The following is a 15,716-nucleotide window of genomic DNA, read 5'->3' on the forward strand; positions in this document are numbered from 1 at the left end:
CACACACACACACACACACACACACACACACACATATAACGAGCTACAACTCAAGAGCCTTAGGCTGTGGTACATCTTTTGTAGAGGAGGCATCCATGAAGAGACTTTTAAGACTCCCAATAAAATACCAGCGCCACACATACAGTACACACACTCCCTGTGTGTGATGAATGAGCTTTTTTTTTTTTTTTTTAAATGCTCTAAGAGAGGGACGACATAGCGGTGGAGAGGTCTTAAGACAGTAATTCCTAAATAATTCCCTCTGGACAAAAAGCTCGGCGGCAGACAAAGACACAGAGACACTTTCTCACAAATTGGCCCACTGACCTTCAGATACTCTCTATAATGAATGCAGCTTTTAGTATTCATGACTTCTACTGCAGGCAGACAGAGGAAGGCAGAGAATAAAGGCACGCGAGTTTGGGTTTCAGAGGAGGAAATGGAACAAAAATCTGTGATTGTGATGAAATGTCTATTTGTAAATGTACAAATCGTCTCTAATCAACGTAGATTAGCTCATAGTTAGAGACGCACAAACAAACCGGATGGCGACCAGGACTGGAGGATCTGCAGCTTAACGGGTTGTGACAGGTGAGGAGCCAATCAGATACTAGAATCTGAGTTATTTTTGTATCCATGAATGCACCATAGGCATCATAACGCTACATGCTATGAGGACAAGCTGACAGCAACACACCTTTTTGTGGAAGCTATTACCGATAGAAGAAGCCTCGCTAATTCTAGTATCACTGAGGCTGTTACAGTGATGTCTGAGAAAGGACAGAGATGAAAGAAGCCATTTGAAATTAAAATTTTTAAGGCACGTTTGTTTTTGTTTTTTTGATGCTGGTAGAAAGTGAGAGAGAGCAGGACTTTTAACATCCATTCCATCCATCCATTGACTATATATGCTTATATGTCTTATATGCACTAGACGAGAGGGAGGGTGCACCCTGAACAGGTCAGCAGTCCGTTACAGGGACGTTTGATAGAAACGAGGATACCCAAACAGACTACAGCAGATTTGCTCTGTTTCCTCTTTTTGAGCCTTTAACCTCTGTATTATGGAACGTTCTGCATTTGGAAAGTTGACGGCCTTTTGGGAGTCTCAAGGTTAGAATAAGGATCTCCAATACACACCAAAGCCGACATTCACAAGGCTAGCTGCGCTAATCGCTAATGTAAGACACCACCAGCAGCGGCAAGCTTAATAAAAACTATAGATCAGAAAACTGTGGGCTTCTACCTAAAAATGTTTTGTTCTAGTTCTACTATACACCCATTTTCCGTATATTTAGCCTGGTGCTATTTTTAAATATGTTTTAAATAAAGAACAATGTAAACACAGGGATATAATACAACAAAACAGCAGATTCTCAAATGCGGAGAAATAAATCTAACCAAAACAAAAGGGTGTTGATTTTTTTTTCTTTGCTCTTGTTTAGCTTTAAAAATGAAAAAAAACAAACTGTTTTGTTTTTACTATAAAACCGACAACCTTTTATTGACAAACCGCCTTGATAAGATGTCGTGGAAGGAAACAATGCTCAGTTGTTTCAGCTTCCAGAGAAGCTGAAGAGGTCTTCAGGCTTCCCTCGTGAGAGGAGAGGAAAGGAGAGATCACAGGCATTGTGTTAGAGGGTGTTCAGCTGCCTGCTACAATATGCCTGCTTAAAGCTCTCCTAAGCAGGCTTAGCTTCCCGGTTCTGGCGCTGCCACACTCCCTCTCCGTGCCAGAGTCAACTACAGCTCGGTGCAGTGCCAGCTGCCTGACACGTTCTACTTAGCTTGTAGCAAAGCATCCTCTCCACTTCCCCTCACCACCAATCTTTTCTAGGCTGAGATCTTCCTGTGCTCTTCTCATGCCTGTTTTTTTAATATATATATTTGTATTTGTCCTCATTATTGTTTTCATAATGAAGAATGAGGTGCGTGCTGTTTCTTCAGAAGTAATTATGCAGCATTACTCACTAAATTCCACCCTCTATTAGCCTCTGGACCATATGCACAGCCATCCTAATTGGTGCAATATTTAAACCCGCAAACCGCTGAAAATCCCGACCAGCCTGGCATATCTCATTCGCCCAGCTATAAATTAAGCCAGTCTAGAGGAGAGCTTTGCTGTCCAATGACTATTTGAGAAGCAATTTTCAGATGCAACCTTGGAGTGACTTTGGATGTGCGGGGGTAATTATATGTGGTTCTGAAGGAAGTATTCAAGTAGTGAAAACAGCCACTTACGGTCTGGGGACCCTTGAGACAAAAGCTACAGAGGGATGCTTGTCATGCAGAGAAGACACTTGCTGGGTTTGACAAGGAGCTCAAAGACAGTCGTGTGAGAGGGAAGTAGGTTCGTATTCAAACGAGGAAGCAGCAGAAAGTTGATTGAAGTCTCCTAGTTGAGACTGAGGTCCTTTGCGACTTTGGCTAAGTCACTTCTGAGTGGGCCAGCTGAAGAATGCGCCGTTGCCCCGGGAGGCGAGGTGGAAAGCCTTCTTCAGATAATACAGCCCTTCTAAAAAGTATTCATTAGGATATTTCACATTTCTTCACGTTGCAATATAAGAGCTCTGTGTGTTTCACCGTGGCTGTGTGGGACAAACCAATGCGAAGCGGTGCATGACAGTAAAGTGGAAAACAAATGATAAATCCAATCCATAACGCGCCTAATCACCTAATTAGTAAAGCGAGTCCACCTGTGTGTAATTTAATCTCCGTATAACTGCAGCTGTTCAACATTAGAGAACAAACAGCAGCATGAAGAGAGCATAAGAAGCATAGCTATCAGTTTGCTAGCAGCCATGTATGGGACACAGTGAACATGTGCAAGAAGGCGCTAACACCATAATTAAAACTTTTGGCCTGTATGTGAAGTGAAACGTGTGCCGGAAAACTAACGCTGCATGTCACTTTAAAAACAGTATCCATTCTGTGAAACATGGAGGTGGGGATAAATTCACGCAGAACGGACATAGAAGCTAGTAAGAGTATATGAAACGATAGATGGAGCTAAATATAAGGCGGCTCTGGAAGAACATCTGTTAAAAGCTGCAGAATAATTCAGACTAGGGAGACCTGTCGACTTCCATCAGGAAAACAATCATAAACGTACAGTGAGTCCTACAGAACGCTTTGGATCAACACCTTATCGTTATGTTGAAATGGTCCAATCATATTCCTTACCTAAATCCAAGTGAGAATCTATGGGAAGAACTGTTTATATATATATATATATATATATATATATTAGGGGTGGGTATTACCAAAGAAGTCACGATTCAATTCGAATCACGATTCACATGCCATGATCCGATTCTATCACGATGGATCACGATACTTGAATTATTGCTATGTATTGTGATGCATTGTGATATTTTCACTGAACACTTTTAGAAAAAATACAGCCATTACCAGTGGCTGACTGGCTGTGTATGATCTGGGTAGTGTCTTCAATAGATACATAACTGAAAGAAACTGAATTCATACATAGCTGTATTTATTGAAATGACTTTTGGAGGTATTGCCATGAAAACAAATATTTCTATTACTGGAGTGGACACACTGAAAAAAAGTGCTTAGGATTTATAAAACTTAAAATAACAAAATAAAGATAATCCGTGCCGTTTACATGGCCTCAGTGGTCCTTTCATTCATGCAATCTTATTTTATTTTTATATTAATAATCGATACTTGGCGTCAAGAATCGATGCAGTAGATCGCGAAAATTAGAATTGCGATGCATTGTCATGACGATTATTTTGCCCACCCATAATATATATGCACCTTTCGTTATATATCTACTTTTCTTTGATTTATATTTAACATTTGTAAAATTCACTTTCTACTTCACAATTATGCACTACTTTGTTTTGGTCTAGCACATAAAATCCCAATAAAGTACATGAAATGAGTCCAGGAGTTACCAAGCAGAAATGTGAAAAATGTAATCCATCCTGTTGTCAAAGTGGAAACCAGGTCAGTGTCTCTTCCCCTGCCTAATGGCGCTCCTACGGCTACAGCGCTCACCACATGACGAAGGGAAGGACTCCTTTGTTATGTTACAGCTCTTAAATATACCCCTGCCGGGGTATCTGGGAGGCTGGCAGGATCCCAGAAGGGGGCCTGTATCTGTCAGCTCCGTTTAGGGCCTGTCTCATAGCAGCTGACCCAAATCAGCCCCCTGAGGCAATGCCAAGCCCCTACACAGGGCTCCGCCACTGCAGATAATAGGCTTGTTTGGCAACGTATCCAGACGCTGGAACCAAAGCAGCCATGACAGCTGTCAACCACAACCAACATCCTCCGGTACGACACGCGCATAAACATCACCGGGTTTTCTCTTTTGACTGGATGAGCGCGCGGGCGACGGTTTGACGGCAAAGGTGTGTTTCGACGTGCACGTTCCTCTGGCGCTGCCTATCCATGCATTTTTTTCTTCTTTTTTTTTTTGGTGAAACATTCTGGTATTTCTGTCTTTACTGGCAATATTCTGGCAGGCTGACGCCATGTCAGGAGCAATTTGGCGTGTGTGCAGGCAACTCTCCCTGTAGGAGAGCTGTCACGAAGGAGAAATCAAAGACACCTACGTGACTCGCTGGATTTCCTCCGAGCTGTTAGACAGGCTCGGTGACATGACCTCATTTCAGCAGTCCTACAGAACGAAAAGGAGAGGATGGAGGAGCCGCCTGCTGCTCGGCAATATGGAGTCGTAACGCTGTTACCCCGGGCCCGAGGAGGAGTATGTCACGCTGCATATGCTCTGCAGCTGAGGGTATAGTTTTGTCAACTAGAATGCTCTCATGTTATCCATAAGGGTGGCTTCAGACACGCTTCCATATTTCCGTTTTAAATTTAGAATCAGCAGCCCACCCTGGCTCCACATCACCAGCACCTTGTTTCGTCGCATTACCCATAAAGCACGCTCAACCGAATCAGTCGCGCCATTCCAGAAACATCCCTGGAAAATGATCGTTCTTCTCCACTGTTCACATTGGGTCACATTACAACCACAAAAAACCCCTGTGCTTTATGGGGACTCTATGTGATAGCCTATCACGTTCAGAACTTTCAAGAAGAAAATGACGCATTTTTTTTTGTGTGTTTGTTTTGATTTTTACAATCCCCGTTGCTCTGATACCTCCAAAAAATCCAGAGCATCTGCCTAATTACTGGGATCTTTATTCAGTTCTAGAGTCAGAGGCTCTCCGAAGGGTTAGCATTCAGCCCCTTTGACCCTGATCTGTTAAAGATAGTCCAGTGCAGCCAACTAAGTAACTCTGGAGGAGCTGCAGAGATCTACAGCTCAGGTGTGAGAATATGTCATGCACTCCACAAATCTGACTCATTCCAAAGGGACGGAAGCGGAAAGCCAGTGCTGAACGTGAAGCATTAAACATGTCATTTCCACTATTTAGGGACGACAAAAACAGCGGCTGTGGTCAAACGAGACCAACACTGCCTGACATGCAAAGGGCTAGGTGTAGTGAGAAAAAAATACTTCACTTCGCTTTAATCCCCACTGAGAAATATCATGGTGGCAGAACCATGCTGTGCCGATGCTTGCTTCACAGATGCTCTCCTGTCGATCTGTCTGAGCCGGAGCTATTTTGCAAAGAAGAATGTGCAATAATTGTTGCCAAAATAAAAATGAATTACAGCTGTAGTTTATTTCCAAATAAAATTCACAAAAAGATTACCCCTTCTGTGTGAAATAAACATATAACATAGTAAGTCCCTGAAATTTTATTTTATAGACAGAAAAAACAGTTCTTTGAGGCTTCATTTTAACAGCTACTGAGCTGACACAAGAACAGAAGCACAACTCTTTTTCTCTCTTCGCTGCCCTGACCATTACTCTGTTGAAAAAAATAAAAAATAACTGCATCACTAGTTAGGTCGGAGTTACTTAATGGATGGATAAAGAAGTCTACTTATGTTTTAGGAGTGGAAAAGGTTCAAAGGAAACTGAGCATGAAATAAATAAAACAGAAAACATTGCATAGTGCCAGAGGAACATGCAAATACCAAACTGCCTGCTACCTGCCACAGACCCATGAGCAGGACAGCAAAGGAGAGGAGGTAAAGCTGACTATGAAGCTCACTGGTTAGTTACAGCTGGGTCTCCAAACAGGTTTGTGGAGCTAATACTGTATCTGTGCGGTTTTTAGGTGTTTTTAAGGTCCTTGTTAGTTTTGGTGGTAATAATGTTCATTGCAAAACCTACACGTTATCACGTTGGATGAATCTCTGTGTTATTGTATTCATCAGATGCATTACCTTTCAAAACCAAACTACCAAGAATCGCTGTCAGGATGTGTGTCTGGTTAGAAGGAGCTTTGTTCTGAGCCGAGCAGGCTGACGCTGAACCAGACAGTCACGTTCATCAATCTATGAACAAATCATCGTCCAGCGTCTGCTGCATCACTTTGGTAGAAGTGCCAAATTACAGTTATGAAAGAATGAAGTTAACAGATCTGAAGTCGCTGTAAGTTGTATAAAATTACATGGAACAAAATATTAAATTGCAATTTGTTTTATCTGCTTATCTTATCTGTAGTTTTAAGACAGAAAGGCAGAAGTTCCAAGTTCAGCCACTAGAGGACAGCATAATAGCTGGAAGCAATAAAAAAATCAGTTCAAGATTTTCTTTTATGAAATATATAATGCTCTCCTGCTACAACAACTGATTAGATTATGTTTAATCGAAATATCACATATTGCCCAAGTCAGTAGATCTATAAAAAGGACTTTTTAACATGATCGTGACTAATAAATGGATTTATAAAACACACACAGAAAAACAGCTTCCAGCTGACTTTATTAGTGATCAAACAAGAAGTACTGATTCAGAGTCCAGACCTGGAGAGTAGCATGATATCATTTTTTTAAATTTGTTTGTTTTATAAAAAGAATAGCAGTCAATAACATCTGTGCCGTTTGTTCTCAAGAAGCAGAATTCTAGCGTCTACATATGCGACACAGCCGGGCGCAAACCCCACCCTGCTCGGTCCTATCAGGTAAAAATGCACCGCTGCAGCCCGGCAGAAGATTTTTAATGACAAAGCCCAGTTTGGGCCTCCGTGTAAAAGCAGTGTGTACTGAGTGCATTCTACAGTCTAAGAGATGATAATAAGACTCAGCCAATCAGACCTCAATCTCTGCCCAAAGAGGATCAATTTGCTCTCTCTCTCTCTCTCTCTCTCTCTCTCTCTCTCTCTCTCTCTCTCTCTCTCTCTCTCTCTCTCTCTCTCTCTCTCTCTCTCTTAGACACACACACACACACACACACACACACACACACACACACACACACACGGCAGATAATTAGTCTTTGATTTCCCTCGGCAGTGTTCTGGTTCCAGGGGGCAGCTGTGGGACCCTGCTTTAGCCTTGGCTAATTTCACTCACTGCTTGATCTCGACCCAGCACAGGTGCCCACTTGGCACCCAACCACCGTTTCCATGGCAATGCCAACTCGAGGGGCCAAGAAAATGCCAGTTGTCCAAAGAGCTCAGCCACAGGGGCCAGTGATGTGCTGGTCACTACAAAAGGGAGGGCAACGGGACAAATGAAGAAAGCAGTCGGATCTGCACAGATCAATCAGGTTCCTCCTTTCTTTTTCTGGTTAACATATAATCAGGAACACTAAACCATGTGTGTGTAATTTTTTTTTTTTTTTTTTTAGAAAACCATGCATTTTAATATGAAGCTAGGGCCAGCACAAAATATAAATGTTCTGAGAATCTGTGCAGGGAATTTAGTGGCGGCTCACCCTTAGGATAGAGCGCCTCCTTGTGGTTCCAAAGTGTCCCTGCGGTGTCTTTCAGCAGGTCCGTGTCTCCCAGTGCACCTGCTACTAAAGGCAGGACGCCGTTTTGTCCAAACTTTGCTCTGCAGCTATTACAGCAATAACAAACCTTTTTATATGAATCAAATTATTTACAATTATCCGATCACAGCATCAGGCAGAGCAAATCACCTCCACTGTGATTGACGTTGTCTAATGAGGAAGATGCAGAATTCAGTTACACACTAAGGCAGGAGAGGTTTTGCTCTTTGAGAGGAGCAGACTCATTGAACATTGAATATTTTAAGAAAATATGTTTCTGTGACGGATTTACCTGAAGAATTCGATAAACATCCAATTTGATGTCCTTTATTACTATAAAAAAGAGATTTGTTAGCAATTGAAACCATATGTTTTTTTCTCTGTGGCATCAATGGTTCTGAGAGGTAAACTAATATGATTGCTGGTGTTATGTCTCAGTTTGCATGTACCGGCCATCAGATTTTACTCTAATTTACCCTAATCGGCCATATTACAGCCATTTGCTGCTTTTATGGTGCTATTTTACCAAACCCATCTTGTAAATGTCTTACTCCAGGCTATCTTCTCACCGAGATTGAATTTTACTGTGACACTGCCATCTGCTGTATAGTTCATTTAGCTATATGGCTATCATAAGTAATTATCAGTTATTCCAAACTGAATGACATTTTTATAGCTGTAGCCTTGTCTCCATTCTTTTTTTCGATACTAGCTTGACTAAAGCCTTTATTTCTTGCTATTTGACTAGATTTAGATTCATGGACAAGGTTTATATATTCAGGACAAGGTTTCAGTGATAATAACCAAGTTCCACTATGACAATCCCCAAAACATCAAATGCTCTTTTTATGCAGGATTTATAAAGGATCTTGCTTCCAAATAAAGTCTATGTCCTATTTAAGACATCTTCAACATGTCACCAGACCAGACAGCTTCTTAATGTCCAGGTCGTCCTTGCGCTTCAAAAGCTGATTGGTTAAAAAGAGTCCTGTGGGTTGGGCCTCTGCAGGTGGCAGTTAGACCTGTCAGGGCTGAAACCCCGCAGACGTATGACAACAATGGTTGTGTTTTACTTGTGGTAAAGATCGTGTTGCTACATTTACAGCCTCACCATCACGGATGCTGTTTACCGGAGACTTCACAGTCCCTCATGTCAAGTCATTTCACGCTATGAAATCCCGCCTCTCAGGTGTAAAGGAAGGCCTTTGAAAACCGAATCGGAGGCGATGAGAGAAGTCAACACCCTGGGCTATTTGGGTCTTTCCTCAATCCATTCTTCGTTTGTTTCGAAGTGCCGTGTGCAATAATCAGGGATGTTCTCGCTGCTGAGTAATGCACCAATGCACTGCCGCAATAAGCACATTCTGGGACACAGCAAAAACAGAATAAAAGTAGATATTATGTATTATGTGACATGGTCCTAATGTTGTGTCTATTTAACCAAGGGATTATTTGCAGTAGACAATCAGTTGCTCAGTCTACAGACTCTTCAACTGAGCGGTGGATTTATGCAGCTCCTCCAGAGTCATCATGGACCACACTGCTCCTGTGATTACCCGGCCTGACTACTTTAGGCCTTTTCAGTGCTCCCTACCATGTTTTCTTGCAGGATTGCCCTTTATTAACAGTATATAGTCACGTAATATGCTTATAAAAAAATTCCAAAAACTGATCATAATAAAATAAGGTTATATACACCAAGCCTTCATCTTGATAGTTATGGACAGTCCTTTTTGAGCCGGAAAATAATTCCCTCTCAGGCGCGATTAACAAATATAAACAGCCTTGGGTGACATATAGTGGCAGTATCACAGAACTAGCATAAAGGTTTGCTTAATTTATAAATCAATTGTAAATAATGCCGGACCTTCTGCAATGCCTCGGAGTGATCGAAGACCAGCCGTTATTTACTGAATACACCGATTTACAGCAACTTTAAGACCCTCACATCAGAACATTCGCTCACATCAATCAACTCTGCGGTCACATCTGATCCTCAGCAGGTTTAGCGTCTGCTTCAGTGAACACCAACGTTCATACTGTAATTCCCAGCGACATTCCAGTCTTTTCCCTCTTGGAATCTTTTTTTGTGCTTTTTTTTCTCACTAGGTCTTGGTTCATTCTTCATTGTTTCGCTGCTAATAGCCATTAGCTGCTTCCCTGTTTTAACCCCTGCTGTGCATGCCCAGTACGTACTTCTGTTAAAATTGTGAATATACACGGAAGGCTTTATTTACTAACAAAATGAGGACAAAACAAAGCATAAAACAACAACTAATGCGGCAGCAGGACGTGATGATCTTTCATAAAAACTTTGTATGCAACCAGAGTGAGCTACTGACGTATAAATAAATAGAAAAGTCAAATAACGTGGCGATGCACCTTTAAGCTCGGTCCATCAACGCTGACCTGCTACAAATCTTGGTGTTTTAACTTGACAAGATGGGAAAAGGTTACATTGGTATCATTTTTGTCCTTCTGTGGTGGTGCAGCAGGCTAAGTCTGCATCTTCGATTCGGGAGGCCTAGGCATGATCAGAAACGGCATCTGGCATATAAACTCCTGCCAAACCTGTGTGCAAGCTATAAGGCCTGACTGTGGCGACCCCTGACTAGGGGAGCAGCTGAAAGGACTCACACGTTTAGGTTAGTTTTGCAAGGGCTTGAACCTAAACATAAAGCTCAAATCAACCTATGTTTAAGTGTGCGACAAGAGATTTTGTCTGATCTCTCTTTACTGCCAGTATTACTGCAGCGGGTTAAATGAAGACAGTGATACTTTTAGACATTATAAGCATGACACAGCAATGATTCTTTAATTTGTTAAAAGTAGAAAAAAAAACAGGAAAACAACACCGGACTTTTTAAAGGTAATCAAAATGTTTTTACTGGACAAAGGTCATTCTACCATGGAATAAAATGTATAAATACCTGAATTAAAGGAGAATAAAACCCCAACGTTCACTACATTTGGGTCAGTCTGTGGCAGTGCCGGACCACAGAGGTAGAGGATGAAATAAAAATGATTCATGTACAAAATGTCAGCGGAAAGATACGATTTGACGCCTCATATCTTCTTGTCTAAGTGGAAGGATGTTGCTTAATAACTAAATGGGGAAATGTATCACCTGAAACCTAAGCAAACACATGCCATTTTGTTATTCTACCATGATTAGCGTCACTGCAACAAAGCATGGAAACGGCAGCAGGGTCAGGTGTGTAACAAAAACCAAAAACCTACCCAACTGCATAAATACAGGCATAAATTTCTCTGTGTTGTGACATGGAAGTTAGATCATCGGTGTGACAATCTGCGGAGCAGAACCAGACAGGCTGCAGCTTGCAGCGGCTCTGTGACCGCATGTGAGTCACCTCTCATAGTACAACTGCTGAACCCGAGCCAAGCCTCACACACTCACTGACAAGCACACCATAGTCCTAAACGTAGCCACTAGCCCAGCAAAAAAGTCAGAACCAAAAAAAACATCCTCACTTTACATCAAAGTCCTTACTTTGGTGGTAAAAGGAAAGGAGCAAAACATTCTCTCACTCACTAACAAGTACAGGAACACACACACACACACATACACACACACACACCACCAGCTCAGAGCACTCTTTCTGAACTACTCACGGCACAGGTAACACTGATGTCATCGTTTTACACATTCATGTAGGAAGTATCGTCAACAATGAACTTCAAAAATCTGTCTAAATATTTGACTAAAATGGGGAAATAAAGTGGTGTTCTTCAATTAAAGCTGCTCTCTAATAACTTTAATTTAGATGTAGTTTGCCTCCTGCACAGCAACATGCCACCATTAAATTAGGGTGAGGGGGATATAAAGACATAAGGGGATTTATCTAAGTTCCCTCAAGTGAGCACACCTAGATTTATCTTGCGTTCCCTTTTTGGCCTACGTTGACCAGCATGCAGACTTCAAAGCAGAAGTGCTCTTCAGCGTTAACTCGTGCTTATCTATTTTAGATGAAAATCAACAATCTCTGCTGTTGTTCGTTACTGACACTTAACAGCTTCACTCTGTTCCTGCTGGTCCTAAGCAGAGTTTAAACAACCAAACAGGAAAGGAGGCAGTGGCTTATGGAAATAACTGGACAGACTGGCTTTGCCTCTACAACTGTACGCACACAAAGAAACGAACACCCACGCAGCGAGATAAACTCCTACACACACACACACACACACACACACACACACACACACACACACAGCTTCCACCTGAACAAAGCTGGCTGACCCAGATCTACTCCGGGTGAACTCTGCACTCTGCAACTTCCAACAACATTATCAGAAGAGGAAGTCATTCGTGTCACCAAAAAGTCACTGCTGACAGTCAGACTTATTAGCTGTATGATGACTAACAAACACTACCATTAAACTACCTATGAAGCACAAAGAACGAAACAAGGAAAACAAGTGAGAGAAGTTTAACATTATGCCTTTAACACTTATCTATGTTCTGTGGCGTTAGATGTGCAGTTTGTAATGAGCCTACGTTACCACTAGAGGGAGTACATACAGCATAAGAAACTGATGAAAGAACAGAAACAAAAAAGTATGCATGTGTGACTCCAAGGGCAGATATTTCGAAATTACCAAATGTATTCCAAATTTGCTCTTTTTTCCTAACACAGTTCCCCTTTTTTTTCTAAGGACAGGTCAGAGGAGACAGAGAAGCTGCTGAGATTTGAACAAAAATGGAGAAAGGTGTGTATGTGGCAGCAGGTGCAAAACAGCTGCTCTCCTCTGTGATCCAACCTGATGTGTAACCATGGCAGCTGCCAGTTATTATCAGGTGTGTAGATGGCTTTTGTCTGGCTCAGACTCAGGCAAAATGCTCTTTTAAACCTAAAAGCATCTGCTAAGGTAATCACTTAGATTAGCTGCTCATACAAAAAGAACATGAATATTCAATCTTCTATAACTAAAGTACCAGATGTGGCAAATATTCGAATCCAATGACACCATATATGACATTTTTAAGGCTTAATATGGTAATCCTGGCTTTAAGAAACCAGAACCATTTATTTATGTGCAAAGACATATGAACTAATATTATTAACAATGCTTTCAGCTATGACTAGAAATGGACAGAAAAATAGAAAGGGTGACGATTCTCAGCCTGATCTGCCCTGACTTTACACCAGAGAGTCATACACTGAAAAATCCCATCTGTTTCTTGGTTAGTGAATGTACCACTCACAGGCGCTACCATGACTGACAAATTGTTCAGAGGATGTTGCTCCTGCAGGACGAGGCCATAAAGTTAGCCTATTGGCATCATTGAAGTGTTTCTCTGCAGCTCATTCAGGCTGTGAAAAGGTGATAAAGAGCAACAGCTGATAACAGGAAGGTTGAATAGAATAAATCAAAGTCATCAGCTGACCCAAAATGCTGCAGCAACAGCTCTGAGTAAAATCAACAAGAGGAATCATATTTCTCCAATTTTAGCTTCCCTTCATTGGCTTCCTGTTAAATCAAGAATAGAATTTAAAATTCTTCTTCTAACGTATAAAGCCCTTAATAATCAAACTCCATCATATATCAGAGCTCTGATTACCCCGTATGTTCCTAACAGAGCACTTTACTCTCAGACTGCAGGTCTGCTGGTGGTTCCTAGAGTCTCTAAAAGTAGAATGGGAGGCAGATCCTTTAGCTATCAGGCTCCTCTCCTGTGGAACCAACTCCCAGTTTTGGTCCGTGAGGCAGACACCCTGTCTACTTTTAAGACTAATCTTAAAACTTTCCTTTTTGATAAAGCTTATAGTTAGAGTGGCTCATGTTACCCTGAGCTATCTCTATAGTTATGCTGCTATAGGCTTAGGCTACTGGAGGACATCAGGGTCTATTTTTCTCACTCTACTGAGTTCTCCTACTGTTCTCCAGTTTTGCATTGCTTGTCGTCATTTCAGCTTTTAACTTTTTGGTCTCTCTTTTTCTTAATAGTAGGTACACCTGGTCTGGCGTTTTGTTAACTGTGACATCATCCAGAGAAGACGACTCATCCACTATTACCATCTAATATAGAACAGATTACTGGATCAATGTGTGCTTCTGTGCTTTTTTGTTTCTCTTGTTGTGTCTCTGTTCTGTCTTCTGTAACCCCAGTCGGTCGAGGCAGATGACCGTTCATACTGAGCCCGGTTCTGCTGGAGTTTTTCCTCCCCTTTAATGGGGAGTTTTCCTCTCCACTGTCGCTTCATGCTTGCTCAGTATGAGGGATTGCTGCAAAGCCATGGACAATGCAGACGACTCTCCCTGTAGCTCTTATGCTTCTTCAGGAGTGAATGCTGCTTGTCAAGACTTGATGCAATCAACTGGTTTCCTTATATAGGACATTTTTGACCAATCTGTATAATCTGACCCAATCTGTATAATCTGATTGAATTTGACTTTGTAAAGTGCCTTGAGATGACATGTTTCATGAATTGCGCTATATGAATAAAATTGAATTGAATTGAAAGTTGCTCTCCTGTATCCTTTGGAGAAAATTCAGGAATTGGTATTTGGACTCCATACAGGCAGATCCAAGATCTAGAAAACGCATAGATCTAAAATTAGCCACAATCCTTTTAGCCGTGCATCTCTTTAAAGAAAAAACATGCTGGGTATATCTAAAGTGAACGACTGACAAGTCAGCCAGGCCATCGCTAATCCAGGGTATTTTCACATTAAATACCTTAAATAGCTCGTATTTGGGCATAGGGCACCAGCTGGCCCAACATCAAAGTCAACCAGCCGGTGACTCAGGTGTAGTCAGCGCTGCTCCCGTGGGAAGAATGTAGTGGCACTGTGGGTGACCAGCCAGAAAGGGCCGTCAAAGAGTGGGTAGTGATATCCCTGTGGTTCCAACAGCATGTTTCCACCATATATTGGTGAGGAAAACGTGTCAAATTAGGGCCTTGAAAGTAATGCAGCACATTATACTGCATCATTAAACCTTCCACTAGTGGGAAGCTGCGAACAGGTTGAAATAATTAAATCAAGTTCATGCTTGTGCTCAGTAGGCTACCGTTCTGCAGTGATTTATTAGAGGATACAGGTCTGATGAAGAACACGCGGCCATTCAGCCTGAGCACTGCCGGTCTTTCATGCACATACACGGGCATGTCCTGTAGCTCAGAGCTCCCGTACCATTAAATGGAAATGTGTAGGATAAAGTGGAAAAGAGTCTGAATTTATACATCTACAAAAGAAATGAAATATAGACGGCACAATGCAAATTCAGCCTGATTTGGGTAGTAAAATACAGTTGGACTTACCCTATCCTTGTCATCTACCACGTCACACAGCATATCATCCAGGTCCAAAATGCCTCCATCTCCATGCTCCAGCCTGTGGACCTGAACCCAGTAGCTGGGCTCCTGAAAAAAAAAAAAAAAGAGATAGTTCATAAGCTCTGTAATGGGATTAGCTTCATTTGAACCATATAGACGCAGGATTTGCAGCATTATGTGAGTTAAGCCACAAAACATCGCTGGGCCGAATGAATTACCAGCTTGTGTCTTCTCGGGAATCAGCTGCTCTGATCATCCTGAGGTTTATATTATGATCCAGTTTGTTGGATCGGACATGGTTACGGGCTGAAACTGGGATGGCTGCTATGAAACATGTTAGGTCCCTGGAGGGAAAGCTAAAAACCTAAACCATGTGGTCTAAACAAGAGATAAAGGACAATTCTTATGGATGTATTTGAATGAGTAAAAAAATGTCTTCATTCTTCTGCGTGAAGGTAAAAATAGCTGCCATTCCCTGCTTTGCATCCACAGTGCGAAAAATAATTCAGGCCTGCGCAAGGCTGAGGTGAAACTTAGCGACGCCTGATAAACTGGGTTCACTTTCATGACCCAACATATTAATAGGACAA

General features: G+C 41.8%; 1 protein-coding gene across 1 annotated transcript in view; it reads right to left on the bottom strand.

Annotated features, from left to right (window-relative positions):
* Positions 1–15,716, bottom strand: part of LOC105928002 (partitioning defective 3 homolog) — a gene marked incomplete in the record, with an annotated part of 353,527 nt that overhangs the window by 292,294 nt on the left and 45,517 nt on the right. The window contains 1 exon segment of the mRNA XM_036125173.1: positions 15,112–15,213. Coding sequence (XP_035981066.1) covers positions 15,112–15,213 — 102 coding nt within the window.

This window comes from Fundulus heteroclitus, chromosome 21, assembly GCF_011125445.2.
Source record: "Fundulus heteroclitus isolate FHET01 chromosome 21, MU-UCD_Fhet_4.1, whole genome shotgun sequence".
Classification (NCBI taxonomy): domain Eukaryota; kingdom Metazoa; phylum Chordata; class Actinopteri; order Cyprinodontiformes; family Fundulidae; genus Fundulus; species Fundulus heteroclitus.